General features: G+C 43.6%; 2 protein-coding genes across 2 annotated transcripts in view; one reads left to right on the forward strand and one right to left on the reverse strand.

Annotated features, from left to right (window-relative positions):
* Nucleotides 1-3377: 3377 nt before the first annotated feature.
* cdt1 (chromatin licensing and DNA replication factor 1) lies at nt 3378-12776 on the reverse strand. Its single transcript, XM_084321338.1, has 11 exons — nt 12324-12776; nt 11944-12176; nt 11292-11429; nt 10657-10916; nt 10109-10303; nt 9787-9932; nt 9377-9477; nt 6901-7089; nt 5926-6120; nt 5092-5293; nt 3378-3938 (listed from the first exon to the last, which is right to left on the reverse strand). The coding sequence occupies exons 1-11, from the start codon at nt 12622-12624 to the stop codon at nt 3775-3777; spliced, it is 2124 nt and encodes a 707-aa protein (XP_084177464.1). The 5' UTR covers nt 12625-12776; the 3' UTR covers nt 3378-3774.
* A 2679-nt stretch (nt 12777-15455) lies between these two features.
* piezo1 (piezo type mechanosensitive ion channel component 1 (Er blood group)) overlaps nt 15456-17414 on the forward strand; it is a 220676-nt gene continuing 218717 nt past the window's right edge. Inside the window, 1 exon segment of the mRNA XM_084321995.1 lies at nt 15456-15574. Coding sequence (XP_084178121.1) covers nt 15511-15574 — 64 coding nt within the window. The 5' untranslated portion in view covers nt 15456-15510.

The following is a 17414-nucleotide window of genomic DNA, read 5'->3' on the forward strand; positions in this document are numbered from 1 at the left end:
ACCATTCTGCAGTGCTGTTTCACAGCGAGGCAAGGTGGCTCTCACGAGGGAAGGTGTTGTCAATTTGAAAGGTCACGATATTGGTGTTATTTCAATAAATTTAAACATGGCCCATTTCATGACTATTTTGTTGGGGCGAGGGGGGTCCGCCAAAGGGGGGCCTGACCTCCGACAAGTCCAAGATCTCCAATAAAGGGGTTATAGCATGCTGGTTAAGTGATCATTATATGATATTCTGTACCCGCAAAAAACTAAAACAAAAGGCTGGCTGCCACAAAACAGTCACATCTAGAGACCTCAAAACCTACTCTAGCGAGGCCTTCAACCTTGAACTGGAGAGTCTGGACTGGTCAGATGAACTCAATGGTACACTGGTTGAAGAAACATGGCTTGGTTTCAAAACCAAATTCTCAACAATACTAAACGACATGGCCCCCCTAAGAACCACCAGGGTAAAAAATCGCGCTGAGCCGTGGATGCACTCCGAAATACTGGCCGCTATGAAAACCAGAGACAAAAAATGCTCTGAGTTTCGTAAAAGTCAGTCAAAGCTTACTAAAAGCACGAGCAGTGAACTCCAAGCCCACGTGACTGAACTCAAACTAGAAAGAAACAGACTAAACTGCAAAAAAGAATTTCATCAATGACAAAACTGAGGAAAACAAAAACAAACCACGTGAACTTTGGAAATTACTCAATAATCAACTAGGATGCAGTAAAAAACTTAAAACCAGATTCTCAAACATAAACATAAAAACGGACAACACGCTCATCACAGACAAGCTGGATGTAGCCAATTACTTAAACATTTTCTTCACAAACATAGCCACAACACTGGTAAACAAACTACCCTCCCACTCAGGGCTTTATGGGGTAGAACACATAGTAGCTTACTACAAAAACCTAGGGGTCCGCAAGGACGACTTCAAGCTGGAAATGGTAACAACAGATGAGGTACTCAATAAACTGAGCGCCCTCCAACCTAACAAGGCCACTGGCCACGACAACATCCCTTCCAAATTCCTCAGAGACTCAGCAGCCGCCATCACCCCAATCATCACACACATAATAAACCTCTCCATAAAACAGGGACACGTCCCCAAGGACTTCAAAATTGCGAGGGTGACCCCTCTGCACAAAAAGGGCAGCAAATTAGACCCAGGCAACTACCGCCCTGTTTCTATTCTCACCTCCATCTCGAAAGTCATGGAAAAAATAGTCTACGAACAGGTCGAAAAGTACCTAGCGGAAAAAAATCTAATCTACGAATTCCAATCTGGCTTCAGAACATCCCACTCCACTGACACATGCCTTCTCTATTTGAATGACCACATCAAACAAGAGGTTGACGCAGGCAAATACTGCGGCATGGTCATGCTGGACCTACAAAAGGCCTTTGACACGGTCAATCACTCCATTCTGATTGACAAGCTAAAAGCAATTGGTTTTGATAGTCTATCAGTGAGCTGGATGCAATCCTACCTTGAGGGGAGGGAACAGATGGTGGAGGTAAACGGTACCCTATCACCCCCCCCTCACAGTGAGCTGTGGTGTTCCACAAGGAAGCATACTAGGACCGCTACTGTTCCTAATTTATGCAAATGACATGTCGTCAGCTTGTGACTGCAACTTGTTCCTGTTTGCGGACGACTCAGCCCTGCTGGTCTCTGACAAGAACAAGTTACAGGTTGAAAAAACCCTCAGCTCGGAACTAGGCAGAATCTGCATATGGCTCGCTGATAACAAACTATCATTACACATGGGCAAAACAGAGTCCATTCTCTTCGGTTCAAATAACAAACTCAGCAAGACCGACGGCTTCTCAGTTACAGTGGGTGACAATATTGTCACAAGGAAAGATGAAATTACCTACCTGGGTTCCATCCTAGAGGCTAATCTCTCCTGTGACAAAATGGCATCCAATGTAATAAAAAAAGTCAACCAACTAACTCGATTCTTGTACCGGATCTCCTCTCTGGTAAACAAGAATACCCTGAAGACTCTGGCAGGAGCACTCATTCAGGGGTACTACGACTATGCTTGCACCTCATGGTACCAAAGCACCTCAAAGGCGCTAAAAACAAAATTACAAACATCTCAAAACAAACTGGTCAGACTACTGCTTGACCTTACTCCTAGAACCCACCTCACCCCTGCCCTAGGATGGCTTAGAGTAGACGACAGAGTACAGCAACTTGCAATGGGCCTGGTCTACAAGATACACTACACGACCAAGGTACCCATGTACATGTCAAAATACTTCCCAAAGGTCAGTGAATACCACGATCACAACACCAGAGGGAGCTCCACAAATCATGTTAAACCCAGATTCGGCTCAAATAAGGGACTAAACACGTTTCGCAATTATGCCACATCAATGTGGAACGCCCTACCCAAAGCTGTAAAGGAATGTGGATCACTACCCACTTTCAAAACCTCTCTCAAGGGACACCTACGGGAGACTGCAATTCAACACTGGCCCCTGTAAATATCCTAACCCAACCCCCTCCAATGTACAGTCATTTACCTAGTATGGTTGTCAATAGTCCAATGTACAATTTTGTTTGTTTGTACAGTGTCTCCCCCCCCCCCCCCTCAATGTACAGTTTTGCTTGTATATACAGTGTGCCCCCCCCCCCCCTCCAATGTAGATTACCCAGTATGGTTGTCAATATCCCAGTGTACCCAACCCCCCCCCCCCACCTCCTCCAATGTACAGTTTCTACGTCAAATGTATATACTCCCTTTTCCTGACCCCTTCTGTATCACAAACAGTACTGTATTTGCAAATCTGGTATGTCATAAATGTATAGATGTAGCAGTACTGACTATCTGTATGTCATGTATGTCATATATGTCCTGATGAATTGAAAATGGGGGACCCTGATGTAAACAAGACGAAAGTCTTTCTCTGGTCTGCATCCCCTTGACAATTGTGTGTATTGAGCTGTACTGTATTGTACCCATTCTGCAATCTGTTAATAAAGTTTTCAATCAATCAAATCACAGAAAAAGTTTGAGAAGCACTGAACTAGACTGAAGCAGACTAGATCTGTACTCACTTTTAGAGGCTTTGATTATGGACCCTGTCTGACATGCAACGGTGCACTTTTTACATATTAAAAAGATCAATATGAACAAATTGTTTTATTTTGTTTTTTTTTATCACGTAAGAGACCTGAGAGAATAAGACAGTTTGATCAACTTGTTACAACAGATCCAAACATTTTATCCTTAAAAAAAAGAAAAAAAGTGATGGTAGAATGTGATCATTAAAAACCCAAGAGGGAAAAAAATGCACACAGACAAACTTGTCAAAATGTCTAGAATTGCACATTAAGCACTTTCATAAAGGTCATGATGAACTGAACATGTTCATATTATAAAATAAAATGTAACGGTCATGATGAACTGAACATGTTCATATTATAAAATTTAATTGGACATTATTAAGCTCATGAACACTAGCTGAAAATCCTGTTGAAAAATGCTTTTCTGGAAAATTTATGAATAAAGTCCTGGCAGCCCCCTTTGGAAATGGGGAACAGGTTAGATGGTTGCTATGGACGCCGGTCATCTTTGGTGAATCACTTGGATTTGATTGTAGAAATAGCCAAAACTGCAACGGGTACCAAAACGGAGGATGGGTTGATTGAGTTTCTTCCATGACGGTCGTGAGATCTTCTGTGGCAGCTCTTCACACAAGACTTCCAGGCAATCTTTTAACCCAAAACTAATTTCTTCCATTGTTTTCGCATTACACAGCAAAAGTCTTCACAATCTCTCTTCCTCTTTGATTTTGATGTTGAGTTTCTCCAGGACAACGTTCAGGTCCGTGTTCTTACTCAGCTTCAAGTAGACGTCTTTCCTGATTGGGTGGATAGTCAGCCAATCGGGAGTCAGCCCTGCCAGCAGCCGGAGGTGCTTCTCCATATCGCCTGGAAAAAAGAAGAAACCAATAGTCATAACTTTGTTATTAGTAGCCCTTTTACTCATTTATTTAATCAATCTTTTATCCTCCATTCTCCTATAAACACATGTACAGAGAGAAACAGTGGTCCTATAACAGGCAAACTATTTAGATTAAAATGTATTGTCATTGTACATCAATACAGTACATGAAAATAAGTTGGCATCTAACCAGAGTCCAAGGTAACAGTAAAGTGCATTAACAATATAGTGATTAAATGGAATAAATAAATATAATGAAGCTAGTAGTAATATGCTAATCTGATGTATGTACAGTTATCATGTACACTAGTAAGAGTAGATATAGAAATACTTTAATCATCCGAGGGAAATTTGGCACTACAAATCGCTCAGTAAACATTTAGGTAGACAAACAAATCACGAATAAGAACAAAAGATTGCCTAAGAATAAAATAAGCCTAAGAATAATAAGATAAAGTACAGTCCGGGATTCCATTTGTAAATTTTTTTTGTTGATCTTTTCCCCCTCCCTTTTCCTCCGTTTTTCTCCCCTCCCAATGTTAGTCGTTATGCCAATTCCCAATCCCCTTCCTGGTCGCTTCACTGAGAGGGTGTAACGTGTGGAAGGATCACATCCTTAGATCCTATCCTCGCTGAGCAGGCGCCCCGACCGAACTGTAGGAGTCGCTGTTTACAACGACCAGGACCCACCCCTAACACTGCCAATTGTGTTAGTATGAACGACCAGCCAAGCTGATAGCAATGCAGAGAGATGGGCTCGAACCCAGCGTCGACTGCATTTGTGGCTAGCGCCTTGCCCACTGCACCACCTAGCCGCCCCAATGTATGTACATTCTAATATAAATACACAGTACAAATATACAGAGATCTACATTAAGTGTACTGTAAGTGTAATATCGACAATGTTGTTTTGAAAGTAAAAGTCCAGGAAGATGGTAACTGTCACTCTGTGCTCAGTGATGCAGTGTAAAGTCTGATGGCTGTCAAGAATGAAGGACTTCCTGTGCCGTTCAGTGCTACATTTTGGGAGTGTTAGGGGGGTTTTACACTAGCCATCCGGGGTCGAATCCTAGCACGATCGCACCAAAATAAGTGTGATGAGAACGCTCTGTTCTTGATCTCTAATAACAAGCTACTAACCAGTACTGAGAGCAGAGCGGTAGCTCGCCACCATCCTGTTGCAGGCCAGTTCCATGATGAGCGCTGGTTTCTTCTCGGCTACAAAGACGTTCCGCAGGATCCTGGCCAGCTCTCCCAGCCGTGACATCATCAGAAGGCGCTCTTCCTGGACAGGGTTTCGCGTCATGGCCGCCTGTAGCTTCTGGGCCTCCTTTGCACGAATCTAAGCACAAACATTAAGAGAAAACAAGCGTTCAATTAACAGCCAGTTCGCTTTAGGTTTCTAGGACGCGCTGGAGAAAAGCTGCCATTAATCCTTCAACACCACCAAGTGGACGGCCTGGGCATTGAACTGGAACTGTCCGAGGTGCCGATGACTTTTTCCGACTTTCGCCTGCATTAGACTCCCATCTATCTATCCACTCGTTTATAGTTAATGGGTACGTTAAATCAAACATAGTGTTGTCCGCGGAGTAGCCGGTCATGTTGACAGTTTCCGTTTGATGAATGGCAGTTGAAACTTGCTACAACATTCTAAAAGGCAGCGCAGTGGTATATTCATGGTGATTTAACCGCGAGTGTATCATGAATTCTTCTGGGACATGCCATGTGTGTCATTATTATGTTTGTCAATGTTGTGTATTATACAATCACAAGGCAGTCTTTGTATGGTGTTGAAAGTGTGATAACCCTTACCTACTAGACCTAGTGACAGACAACCAGGTTGTAACATGGGTGGCGGTCAATAACAATCACACACATCAGCATCTGGCTGGTGTTAACTTCCTACCTATAGGAAATAGATTTCCCCTTGATAATACATGTCCTTGATCATATAATTGTGAAGGTACCTACCCTCTCCAGCAAGGACTGGGAGACTCCCTTCAGTGCACCAGGGGTCTGAGCAGTGGTGGATGGGGTGGAGGTAGTAGTAGCAGCAGTAGAGGAGGGGTGGGGAGAGACCACAGCCGTTTCTTTACCCCCCGATACTACTGCTGCTGCTGCCGTCTCTGCAGTCTTCAGAGCCAAGTTGGCCAGTGCCTTCTCCATCTAAACACAGAGTCACAAGTGGTTAAGCAGCCGACCAATCACTAGAATTAGACACCACTACCAAGCCATCCCAAGTTCCTACAGCGAGATGCCTTATCCCCGGTAAGTTCCTACAGCGAGAGGCCGTAACCCAGCTAAGTTCCTACAGCGAGAGGCCGTAACCCAGCTAAGTTCCTACAGCGAGGTCTTATCCCCGTTAAGTTCCTACAGCGAGGAGTCTTATCCCAGCTAAGTTCCTACAGCGAGGTCTTATCCCCGTTAAGTTCCTACAGCGAGGAGTCTTATCCCAGCTAAGTTACTACAGCGAGGTCTTATCCCCATTAAGTTCCTACAGCGAGAGGCCTCATCCCTGCTAAGTTCCTACAGCGAGGGGTCTTATCCCTGCTAAGTTCCTACAGCGAGAGGTCTTATCCCTGCTAAGTTCCTACAGCGAGAGGCCTCATCCCTGCTAAGTTCCTACAGCGAGAGGCCTCATCTCTGCTAAGAGCGATGTCATAAGTCTGTGGCAAGTCATAAAACACCATTTTGGATTTCCCAGGTCAATCTTTTTCACTTATTGTGAGAAAAGCTATTTAGGCAGAAATTAAGAGAGACTGTAAAGGTCTATTAGTTCAAGCTACAATATAAGATACTTTTGTTCACCGATTTAAAAAAAAAAAAAAATCTGCACTGGTCAAAGAAAATCGCTCACAGTGGACTGAGTCAGTGTGTCCACATAAAACAAAAAGGTCTTACACCTTGTAGCTTTAATTAAACAAATTCCCAAATGTAGACATTTACCTTGGGTGTCATCATGGAGCGGGCCTTATCCAGGACCTCCTGTGCTGTGGTGAGTTTGTCAGTGTGGGGGGGCTGGGGCAGAGGCCCGGGCTGGACCGCCGGTACCGTATCCACGTTAAAGCGAGGATGCCACCGGGTCAGCTTGTCCTCTGGTACGGACATGGGAGAGTCCAACGAGGACAGGAATTCCTGGGGACAGACAGAATGATGGACACACGATGAATACATACAAGCCCTCGATTGTGGACATCCATCACTAATAGCATCCTAGGGGTGCACCAGTGATGATAAAGGGCATCAGGGAACAGAGAACTTCCCCAATAAATATTACTAGATTTCCATCATGATCCATGGCTTAAACAATTAATGGTCACAGCTCAAGTTAGCCAACTAGCTGGCTCAGGTATATAACTAGCTAGCTCAAGGCGCAGATATACAACTAGCTAGCTCAAAGCTAAGGTATACAACTAGCTAGCTCAAAGGCTCGGGTTAGCTAGTGCTGCTAGCTGTTCGTGCGACACAGTCTGCAAGATGGTGCATGAGCTTTGTAGCAAGGGGGGAGGAAGCACTGGAAAATACATATTCTTTGGGTGGGTCAAACTAAGATCAGCGGGGATGATGTCTTAAGAGGTTTGAATCTGACCGATAATTGTGTTGCCATATTATTCGAATGAGAGACCATCTATATCCAACACAATGCAGAATGTTTTGTGCAACATGGCAACCCAGAGACTCACACACATTTCTCTCCACCTACTAGTGTTAATAATTTTCTTTTTTTAACCACAACATTAAACACCAAGTTGTTCATGGCAGAGTTCAATCCCTCTCGGCCAAGAGTGATTTTACATTAGATTTTATCCAAAGAGACATGCAAATTGTGTACAACAAGTCAGCAGCAACACCTCTGGCAGCCAGGGGGCGAGTGGTATTGTTCATCTAGTAGTGCCGAACTTGAGTGCTTCACTCAATATATTAGCATAGTAGGAGATTTGCATGAGAGTTGTGGAGTTAATGGCTCAGTCCTGTTGTAATAAGCATAGTCTGTATAGATGGTTAAGGACTGTGGGTGGGTGCTTGGTTGAGTTTATGTCCTTGATGCATTAGCTATTGAAAAGTAAGTAGCTCAAGACCTGTCTCAAACCCTGCCCCTTTTCTTGATCCTCCAATCACAGCTGTCGCTTACCTCTGACTTCCTCGTACAAACTTTGTTTGTACGAGGAAGTCAGAGGTAAGCGACAGCTGTGATTGGAGGATCAAGAAAAGAGGGCAGGGTTTTGAGACAGGTCCATTGAAGTCTGATAAGCCATAAACAACTATCTCCTGGCTGTTTTGCTGCCATTTTGAAAGCATTCTAAGCAGACAGCGAGTGGGCGGAGCTTCTTCCAGGATTTATATAGTTGTATGAGCTAGCTCCTCTATGCCATCAAGACCGGTGCTACGGTAGTCACCATTGGACAAAGTTTGAGAACACAAATAGCTAAGACCAGAGACGGTTACATGATGACTAGGAATTAGTAGTCATTTTACAGGCATTTGGGATTTTGGACACCATCTGAAACAGAATTTAAGACAATAAAAAAAAAGGCCTTTCATAAGAATTGTAAGGACCCGTGGCCACCCTTGGACAGTCTTAAAACGGTATCAACTGCGACAATTGCAGCCTGAGTAACTATGCGCATAGGGTCCATTTTTTCAGGGGGGGGGGGGGGGGGGGTGGTGGTAGGCCCCCCGAAACTACCAGTGATGTCGTGGGGCGCGCGTGTCACGGATACGTGGGGTCAACAGTGTAAGGCGGTTGTTAGCATCTGTGCATTTCTCTACACAGAGCTGAAATTAAACGATTGCACATAAATTAGGTAAATAAATATTAACAATATCATTAAGTCAACTATCCAGTAGGGCTGAGCCCAAACGTTCAAACCTTCGTTTGTTACGTTGGCATTCGAATTCTAAATCAACATTCAAATTTATTTTTTTAATAATACTTTTTTAAATATTTTTTTCTATTAATTCTGTTTAAACCAATGGGGTTTTTCTTCACAGTTGCAGATAAAGATTAGGCTAGATTAGTACCATCTTCAGGCTGTCAGAACGCAGTTCCGTGTGGCAGAACGGTGCAAAACGAACAAATACTTTGCCTAAAACGACCAAAATCGTTTTTAGTCTGGACATGGCCTGAGACTCGTTACACACAACGCTAGTCAGTGCTCCGTCGTCTCAGAATGGATTTGGTAGCTTTTTTTCTGATTGAAGATTGATTTATATGAATATATTATATATATAATATATATTATATTTGATATGAAAAACTGATTTATGTATTATAGAGCTAGCTCGCTTCCGTTTTTTTTTAAGTTTCAGGAGGGGCGGGGGGTCCCGTTGTCGGGGACCTGCACCGCCGCAGACTGCTGCCACATAGACCACTCTGACCAGAGCATTCAAGTTATAGGAGAGCAGAAAGTAAGAGTCTTACCTTGTGGTGTTGTTTGACTATAGAGACCAGGTTCTGGTGGAAGATCTGCCGTCTCTCCAGGAGACGAGAGGCTGACAGGAGGGGACGTGCTTCCCGCTGGTCTGAGGGGGACATGGAGACAGAACATGGTAAGGAAAAACACTTTGAGGAAGAAATAACAGATTCATTGCGGTTTTAGCTTTTGCCAATTTTGCATTGATGGGCAAAATTCAGTAATGGAGTCCAGGGTTAAGATTTTTTATGGCAGTGCAATTTAATAATGTAATGTAATTTAAACCCTTTTAACAGTAACAGGAGTCAATTCTATTGACCTTTGTTTTTAAACCATGAAGTGCAACAACGCGGCATCATAGCTGACAATGAGGAGGCAGCCCAACTGGAAAGCATCATGTGTGTGCGTATCCTCTCACCAGTGTGAAGAACAGGTTCAATGGTGAGCTGATAGCTGCCCCTCTTGATGTTGGAGCTGAAGCTAGGGATGTTTTTCTCCTGTCTAAAGGTGTAGGCTGTAGGAAACACAGTCTTCATCTGACCCATGTGACTCTCCTCAAAACGCCTGAAAGGGAGAATTCCAATAAGACATGTTTAGGAAAGCTGAAGACTATACATTGAAATGTCTTCCCATAATGCGACATTTTGTTAGTTAACTAATTAAATATCAAAACAATTCTAAATAATAAAATATCTCCAAGGTTGCATTCATTTTCACAATCGAAAATATCCACCACCCACTTGTGCATCATGTCCTGAACGCCCTGCTTGACCCTGGCAAAGGTCACCGTCTCGGATCGGTTGTATAGCATTGAGGCGATGGTGTCCATGCTCCGGAACATCTCAGCCAGCAGCTTGTACTGGTAGGGCAGGGACAGGCCAGGGGGGACAGCCTGTGCTAAGGTATGGTAGCGCTGGTAGGCTGGCAGACTATCACTGGAAGGGAGAGATCCAAGAGATGTTAGCACTGCATCTTACCAGTAGACGGGCGTAGGGGTTTACACTTCCAGCAGAACATTTAGATACATTTTTCTAACTCAATATAAATGAGTTTGTGAATATCTATGGCATTAACTTTCCCAGGAAATTAATGCCATTTAGTCCATTATAGACACATTGGGCAGCCAAAATTATTCACCAATATTCTACTAAAGTGACATGATCCCCTACAAGCCAACCCCCCGCCCCCCCCTCAGATACCCCGTTTAATCATAGCAAATGTCTCAGATTGGCATCAACACACACCCATGCAAACCACCCCCATCCCCAAACAAACAATCGTTCCTCACCCATCTTGTGTCTCCTTGTTCTCCTCCTCTCCCTTCTGCTCCGTCCTCCTCTGGGCTCTAGCTACTAGCTCTTTAGCCCGCGCCACAGTGGCCTTGAGGGCTGTGCCATCAACGGTGGGAGTCTTGGTGGTCGGTGTGGTATCCTTGGTGGCCGGGACAGCTGTGCAGGTGGAAGGGACAGAGTGTGACAGTTTTTCTGACTGTTTCTTGATTTTCTGAAGGCGTGACTTGAGGGCAGCGAGATCGTCTTTAGACAAAGCCTGGGGGTAAAAGACATTGTCACATTATTGTAGTCAGGTCTTTAATCATTTACACACAATAGCTGCCTAGACCACAATCAAAACATGATCGACGGCTTGCATGTTGAGCCACGTGTTGTCAGAGCAAGATCAGAGTAGTGCCTTGTACCCAGGCTGGGAAATAAGTCAATGTTATCATATTAGAGAACTTATTGACCAAGACGACATTTACAAAAAGCCTCCCTAAAAGGAGACTTTAAATATCTTGGAGGGAATATTAGAAATCGTAGTTTTCTATGACATCACACTACATTACACCTTAACAATTGTGTGTATTGTGCTGTACCCATTCTGCAATATGTTAATTAAAATGTTCAATCAAACAAACAAGATTACCTGTTTTCCAGTCTGCTTGGCGGTGGCTTGAGGAGAGTTGGTACTATTGTGGGTGACTTGGGTCTTGGTCTGCTTCTCAGCCACAGCAGGCTGACAGGGAGACTGAGCCACATCATCAACCAGAGAGCGGGCCGTTGACTGTTGAGGACAGGACAAAAAAAAGATAGTTAGATGGTTAGTCTTTCATTTAGCATTTGAAAAGAGTAAATCAAATGACATTGTTAAACGCACGACACCTTTTGCAACAAAGAGAGTTGGCGTTATTTACCATACAGTGTGAATGGTAGTCATTAGGCTGGCTGGCTGGAGGATGGTGTAAATGCTAGATCTCATCATGGGGTTATATTATTATCGATGTTTTGTTGAGGGGGGGGTTCGTCACTTTTTGACCAAGCTGCAAGTCACCTAAAAGTAGTTTATCCCTTATTTGAACCATAACCACCACTCACCGTGCACAAATTCAAGATCAATGCAAACACGTCCTTAACATGATCGATTGAAAACTTTATTAACAGATTGCAGAATGGGTACAATACAGTACGGCTCAATACACACACAATTGTTAAGGGGATGCAGACCAGAGAAAGACTTTAGTCATGTTTACATCAGGGTCCCCCATTTTCAATTCATCAGGTAACATCCTTAACATTACCTGTTGTTCGTCTTCTTGGGGAAGAAGAATCAGCTTTTTCCTGGCAGTCCTTTTCACAGTAGTTTTCGCTCCGTGTTCTTCCTTCGCACCCTCAGCACCTTTATTATCCCCCTCCACTCGCTGCTTCTTCTTGGCGGTGCTGTGGTCGGCGGTGGCGGAGAACACAGAGGCTCCGAGGTCGAACTCCGCCGCGGCCGCGCTGCGCTTCGGGGTGTGAGGACTCGGGGGGAGACCTGAATGAATGAATGAATGAAAACTTTATTTAACAGATTGCAGAATGGGTACAATACAGTACGGATCAATACATACAATTGTTAAGGGGATGCAGACCAGAGAAAGACTTTCGTCTCGTTTACATCAGATTTTCAATTCATAGTGACCTGTGTCCGGCTGCTCGTCTCCCGCGGCGGTGGCCTCTTCGATCACCCGGAGGAACTCTTCGTGGACAGAGTTCGCAGCGCGGGTGGATCTCTTTTTCGCGACTGCTGTCGATGTGCTTTTACTAGATCTTGCTTTTGGTTTGACCGGGGGGAGTGCGTTGCAGACTCCGGAGAATCCGCTGTTGTCCACAAAGATTTGTTGTTGCGCTAGTTTGTTCCCTTTTCTACGCGTGTCTGCTTCTTCAGCGCTGCTGCCTTTCTTTCTCTGAGAGAAGAAGTCCGTAACGCGGGCCTGAGACATGATGACTTGGTGGAGTAGCGACGCCGTGGAATCCGTGGATAGTTTCTCTCCCTGCTGCTATAAAACGCCACCCGCTCGCGAAATAAATAGTCTCTTAATCAATTAAATGGCTCAAAGACGAGTTTATCTCGTCTGCTTTGCCGGAAATACGCTCGACGCAGGAACCAGACACCAACTTTCGCGCGAAATCTACCTAGACACGCCCTAGCCACGCCCTCATCCGCTTCACTCCCGCCTTCTAAAGGGCGTCCCAGGCTATGATTGGCCAAAAAGGGTAGAGGGCGTTTACACGCTGCCCCCAAGCAGCGTAGATGCATAATGTGAAAATGCCATATCTCTGGTGTGTGACTGGCTTATCTTTATTGATCAAAACAAATCATTCACATGATTGATTGACATTAATCAATTGAGTATCAATTGATTGATTGACAATGTATCTCGAGCGGTTTTTGATCCACTATAAAACTATATCCACTATGAAATCCTGAAATGAAGCAATAGTTTAAGTAGATTTTGTGAAAATGCTCCAAATGTAACCACCTCTGAGCCCTCTTCAAAATATATTTAAAAAATAATCTCATGACCCACCTTATCCTTCTATTGAACTAATTCAAAAACGCATGTCTCCACTGCAGTATATTTATTAAGAGAAAGGGACAAGAGCAGTAAGTTCAGAACCAATTTATACAAATCACCAATGCCAACAACATAACATCATCTGATTGATTGAAAAGTTTATTAACAGATTGCAGAATGGGTACAATACAGTACAGCTGCTCAATACATACAATTGTTAAGGGGATGCAGACCAGAGAAAGACTTTCGTCTTGTTTACATCAGGGTCCCCCATTTTCAATTCATCATATCATCTGCATCTGGCCATTGCCATTTCCACACAAACACAATATACGTATGTTTGGCAGGTATGTATATTTAAGAATTCATACCTTATAATTATAGGATATACATTTGAATGTGTCTTTCGGTCTTTCGGCCTACACGTTGGGAATCTCTGTTCATCAATATAGCATTTAGCCGGTAGAGGGCGCCATTGGCATGTAAATCAGCAAGTGCTGCACATGAAATGACGTTTCCCTAATTTCCACGGTGTATATCAAAATATATAGACAGACAATATAAACAACAAAAGTAAAAATGTAAGACACAATATACAGCACTGCGAGATATGTAGGCTCTACTATATATAATAAAACCCTAGCCTATGTAAAATGGACATGGCCTGTTGTGGTCTGTGGACACGTGTCGTGTGCGCCATTAGACTGTCTTGGTGTCAAGAAGAGACGTTGTTAAAACTATTTTTGTATACTGCATATGGGGCCTATATATGTATCGTCCAGTTGTCAAATTGTCCTGAATGAATGAATGAATGAATGAATGAATGAATGAATGAAAACTTTATTTAACAGATTGCAGAATGGGTACAATACAGTACGGCTCAATACACACAATTGTTAAGGGGATGCAGACCAGAGAAAGACTTTCGTCTTGTTTACATCAGGGTCCCCCATTTTCAATTCATAGTGACATTTATGACATACACAACATACATGACATTTATGGCACAGGGACATACAGTTATATAGTACTGTTACATTTGTGACATATATGATATTCAAACATACAGTAGGCCTACTACCCATAGATCCTGACAGAGTATATGATGGGGAGGGTACAGTTTCTACGCCAAATGTACAATGTACAGTTTCTACGCCAAATGTATATACACTCCTTTTCTGGACACTTTTGTATCACAAACAGTACTGTATTTGCAAATCTGATATGTCATAAATGTATAGATGTAGCAGTACTGTCTATCTGTATGTCATGTATGTCATATATGTTATGATGAATTGAAAATGGGGGACCCTGATGTAAACAAGACGAAAGTCTTTCTCTGGTCTGCATCCCCTTAACAATTGTATGTATTGAGCTGTACTGTACTGTACCCATTCTGCAATCTGTTAATAAACTTTTCAATCAATCAATCAATCAATCAATCAATCAATCAATCAATCAATCAAGGGGACTGTACATTAGGAGGGGGTGGGGTTGTGGGTGGTTTTGTCCATGCATGTATAGTAATGTTTATTTACAGGCACCTGAGGTGCTACCGCGCAAGTTAGATAATTGATTTAAACTAGCATTTAACATTTTACAGCAGACCACTTAAACCCCCTCTTAATTAGACGTTAAGGAGCAAGTCCCAAGTAGGCTATACCTTTTAGAATCGGGAAGAGGTTATTATTACCACAGTAGCTGTTGCCTGGAAGGAAAATACCAGTGGGGAAGAAGTGACAACATACCAGCAGTGCGCTCAGCAGTGCGCGCACGGGAGTTCCAGAGAGACGCGCGCAGTCACAGAACAGTGCGCTATTGCTGCAGCAGCGCCGCTCAGAGTCACTTTTTCCATGAACATATAGACTGTATTACTTTACACGGAATATTCAACCCCGGGGGCCTTTGGAAGGGAACGCATGCTGCGAGAACTCTTGTACGTTGTTTTACGAAACATGGCGAGCTGCCTGAGAGAGAGAGCGACACTATAATATGATGTACCCGGATAATAATCAATATTATATTAGATCTATTCAACAACAACAACAGACAGTGGACACTTTTTGGACACAACTTTTTTTTTGGGTTATATACCATGTTCGCGCATTGGAATGATTGCATCGCCTCTCCTCTTTGAGTTCCTTCCTCCACCACGAGACTTAGTATTATTATGGTGAAACCATGTAGGGCACCGGGCTTCATATCTGGACAAGAATATTGATCGACAGGGGGATTATTCGATTTTTGTTGGAGGAATGCCGTTGGGACTGCAGGTTTTTAGACCTCCACCACCACACCGATCAGACTGACATGGAACTCCAGGTGGTCATCGGGCTGCTGTACTGCGTGCTGCTGCCCACCGCGCTGCTAGCAGGTAACTTCAAGTCTTTTAATAATAATTAATAATAATAGATCAAATTTATATAGCGCCTTTCATAGATAGAACGCAAGGTCGCTTCACACTTTGACTGCAGTTTCGAAGTCTGGATCATTCGGATTTCGGAACCCAAAAGTGGGTTGTTGGTTCCAGGTCTACGAATAGGCTATAAACTTGTATCAAGTACACTGTCAGATGAGCTGAAGTAATGTGAACAAGGGCCAACAGGGATACACTTAAGTAATGCCTCTCTCAGGTCTTACACTAACAGTTGTAATAACAAGGGGGGGGTCGAGGGGGGATCCCCATTATTCACCCCAAACCACCCCATGATGAACAGGATCACGAGGTGAATTTGAGGATTTCATAACATACCCTCTCAGATTTTTATTTTTTTTCAAATTTAAGTGTGATATAAATACATATTTTCAAGGTCCTTTGGGGAAATTGATGACAATTTAATTTAAGGCTTGTTGTCGGTAGCCGTGGTTGGGGGGGGGAAATAGTTCGGTCATATTGTAACTGTTGTATGTCTAATTATGGCGAGTGCCGCGTGTGGCTCAAACTTTTAGAGTAAGCTATATAGTCTCACCGCCGGGCGCACGGATTATTTGACAATGAGATATATCATCACCACCGACTCACGGATAATATCATTAAGTGTAGCCGTGTAGTTAGTTACTGTATCTATTATTACTGCCCGGGAAGCAGAATGGCAAGACAGCCACGCCGATGAAGGCTGTGTGCTGAAACGGGTCCCTTCTGCTGCCAAATGCATTCAAAGATAATGGAAATACTTAAGTTCTAGTGCTAGCAAACTGCCTGGTGCCCATATCTGCCAAAACAGAACTCACTTAATGTGGGTTTTGAAAGCATATAGTCTCCACATGTCCATCGTTTATTTTTTATTTTTTACTATGTCATTTTGTGATTTCATAGTGAAATGGTAGACTTTAGGTTCACACAGACACACAGACACACTGTTTTGGTCTGTTGGAATGTCACAGGCAGGAGGTCAACTCGTTGTCCCGATGCTTCAGTTGTTTATTTAACAGACACTCCCTCACTTACGCACATGCAAGGCGGGGGCACACACACACACACGCACGCACGCACACGCGCACACACGCCTGCACACAAGCCTGACTTAATCTTCCATCCAAAAAACTGAGACAGAAGTCCCAACTCTCTCTCTCTCTCCCTCTCCCTCTCCCTCTCCCTCTCCCTCTCTCTCTCTCTCTCTCTCTCTCTCTCTCTCTCTCTCTCTCTCTCTCTCTCTCTCTCTCTCTCTCTCTCTCTCTCTCTCTCTCTCTCTCTCTCTCTCTCTCCCCCTCTCTCTCTCTTTCACCTGAGTGCTTTACAGAATAGGAAGCTGTATGCTCTATGCTTCAGGGAGGAATGTTGTTCGTTATTCATGAATTAGTGTACCTCACTGCCGCATGACCGCACATTATGACACAATACTGTGTTCACACACACACACACACACACACACACACACACACACACACACACACACACACAGACAGACAGACAGACAGACAGACATACAGACAGACAGACAGACAGACAGACAGACAGACAGACAGACAGACAGACAGACCTGTCAGTAAAGATTCCTCTGTTTAGCAGTCAGCCTGTTGTTAACCTTCTGTTCAGTAGATGGAAGTTTCCAGTGGGCAGACAGTTTAACAACAGTGATATAATGACCATTCCTCTCCTCCTCTGGGCTATCCTCTGCCTCTATAAAAAAAAAGTATATATAATATAGGAAACCTCTATTCCAGGGTCTCTCAAACATTTACATGCCACTAAATTCTGTGCGGAAGGCCGGGGA

Source organism: Notolepis coatsorum, assembly GCF_963971535.1.
Source record: "Notolepis coatsorum genome assembly, chromosome: 9".
In the NCBI taxonomy this organism is placed as follows: Eukaryota; Metazoa; Chordata; class Actinopteri; order Aulopiformes; family Paralepididae; genus Notolepis; species Notolepis coatsorum.

Bases quoted from the DNA above. Each gene is read 5' to 3' on its own strand.
- cdt1 (XM_084321338.1), bottom strand. From the start codon at position 12,624: ATGTCTCAGGCCCGCGTTACGGACTTCTTCTCTCAGAGAAAGAAAGGC. The intron at 11,430-11,943 runs GTAATGTTAAGG...TGTCCTCAACAG, and splicing joins CCCAAGAAGACGAACAACAG to TCAACGGCCCGCTCTCTGGT. The intron at 7,090-9,376 runs GTAAGACTCTTA...GTCTGTCCCCAG, and splicing joins TAGTCAAACAACACCACAAG to GAATTCCTGTCCTCGTTGGA.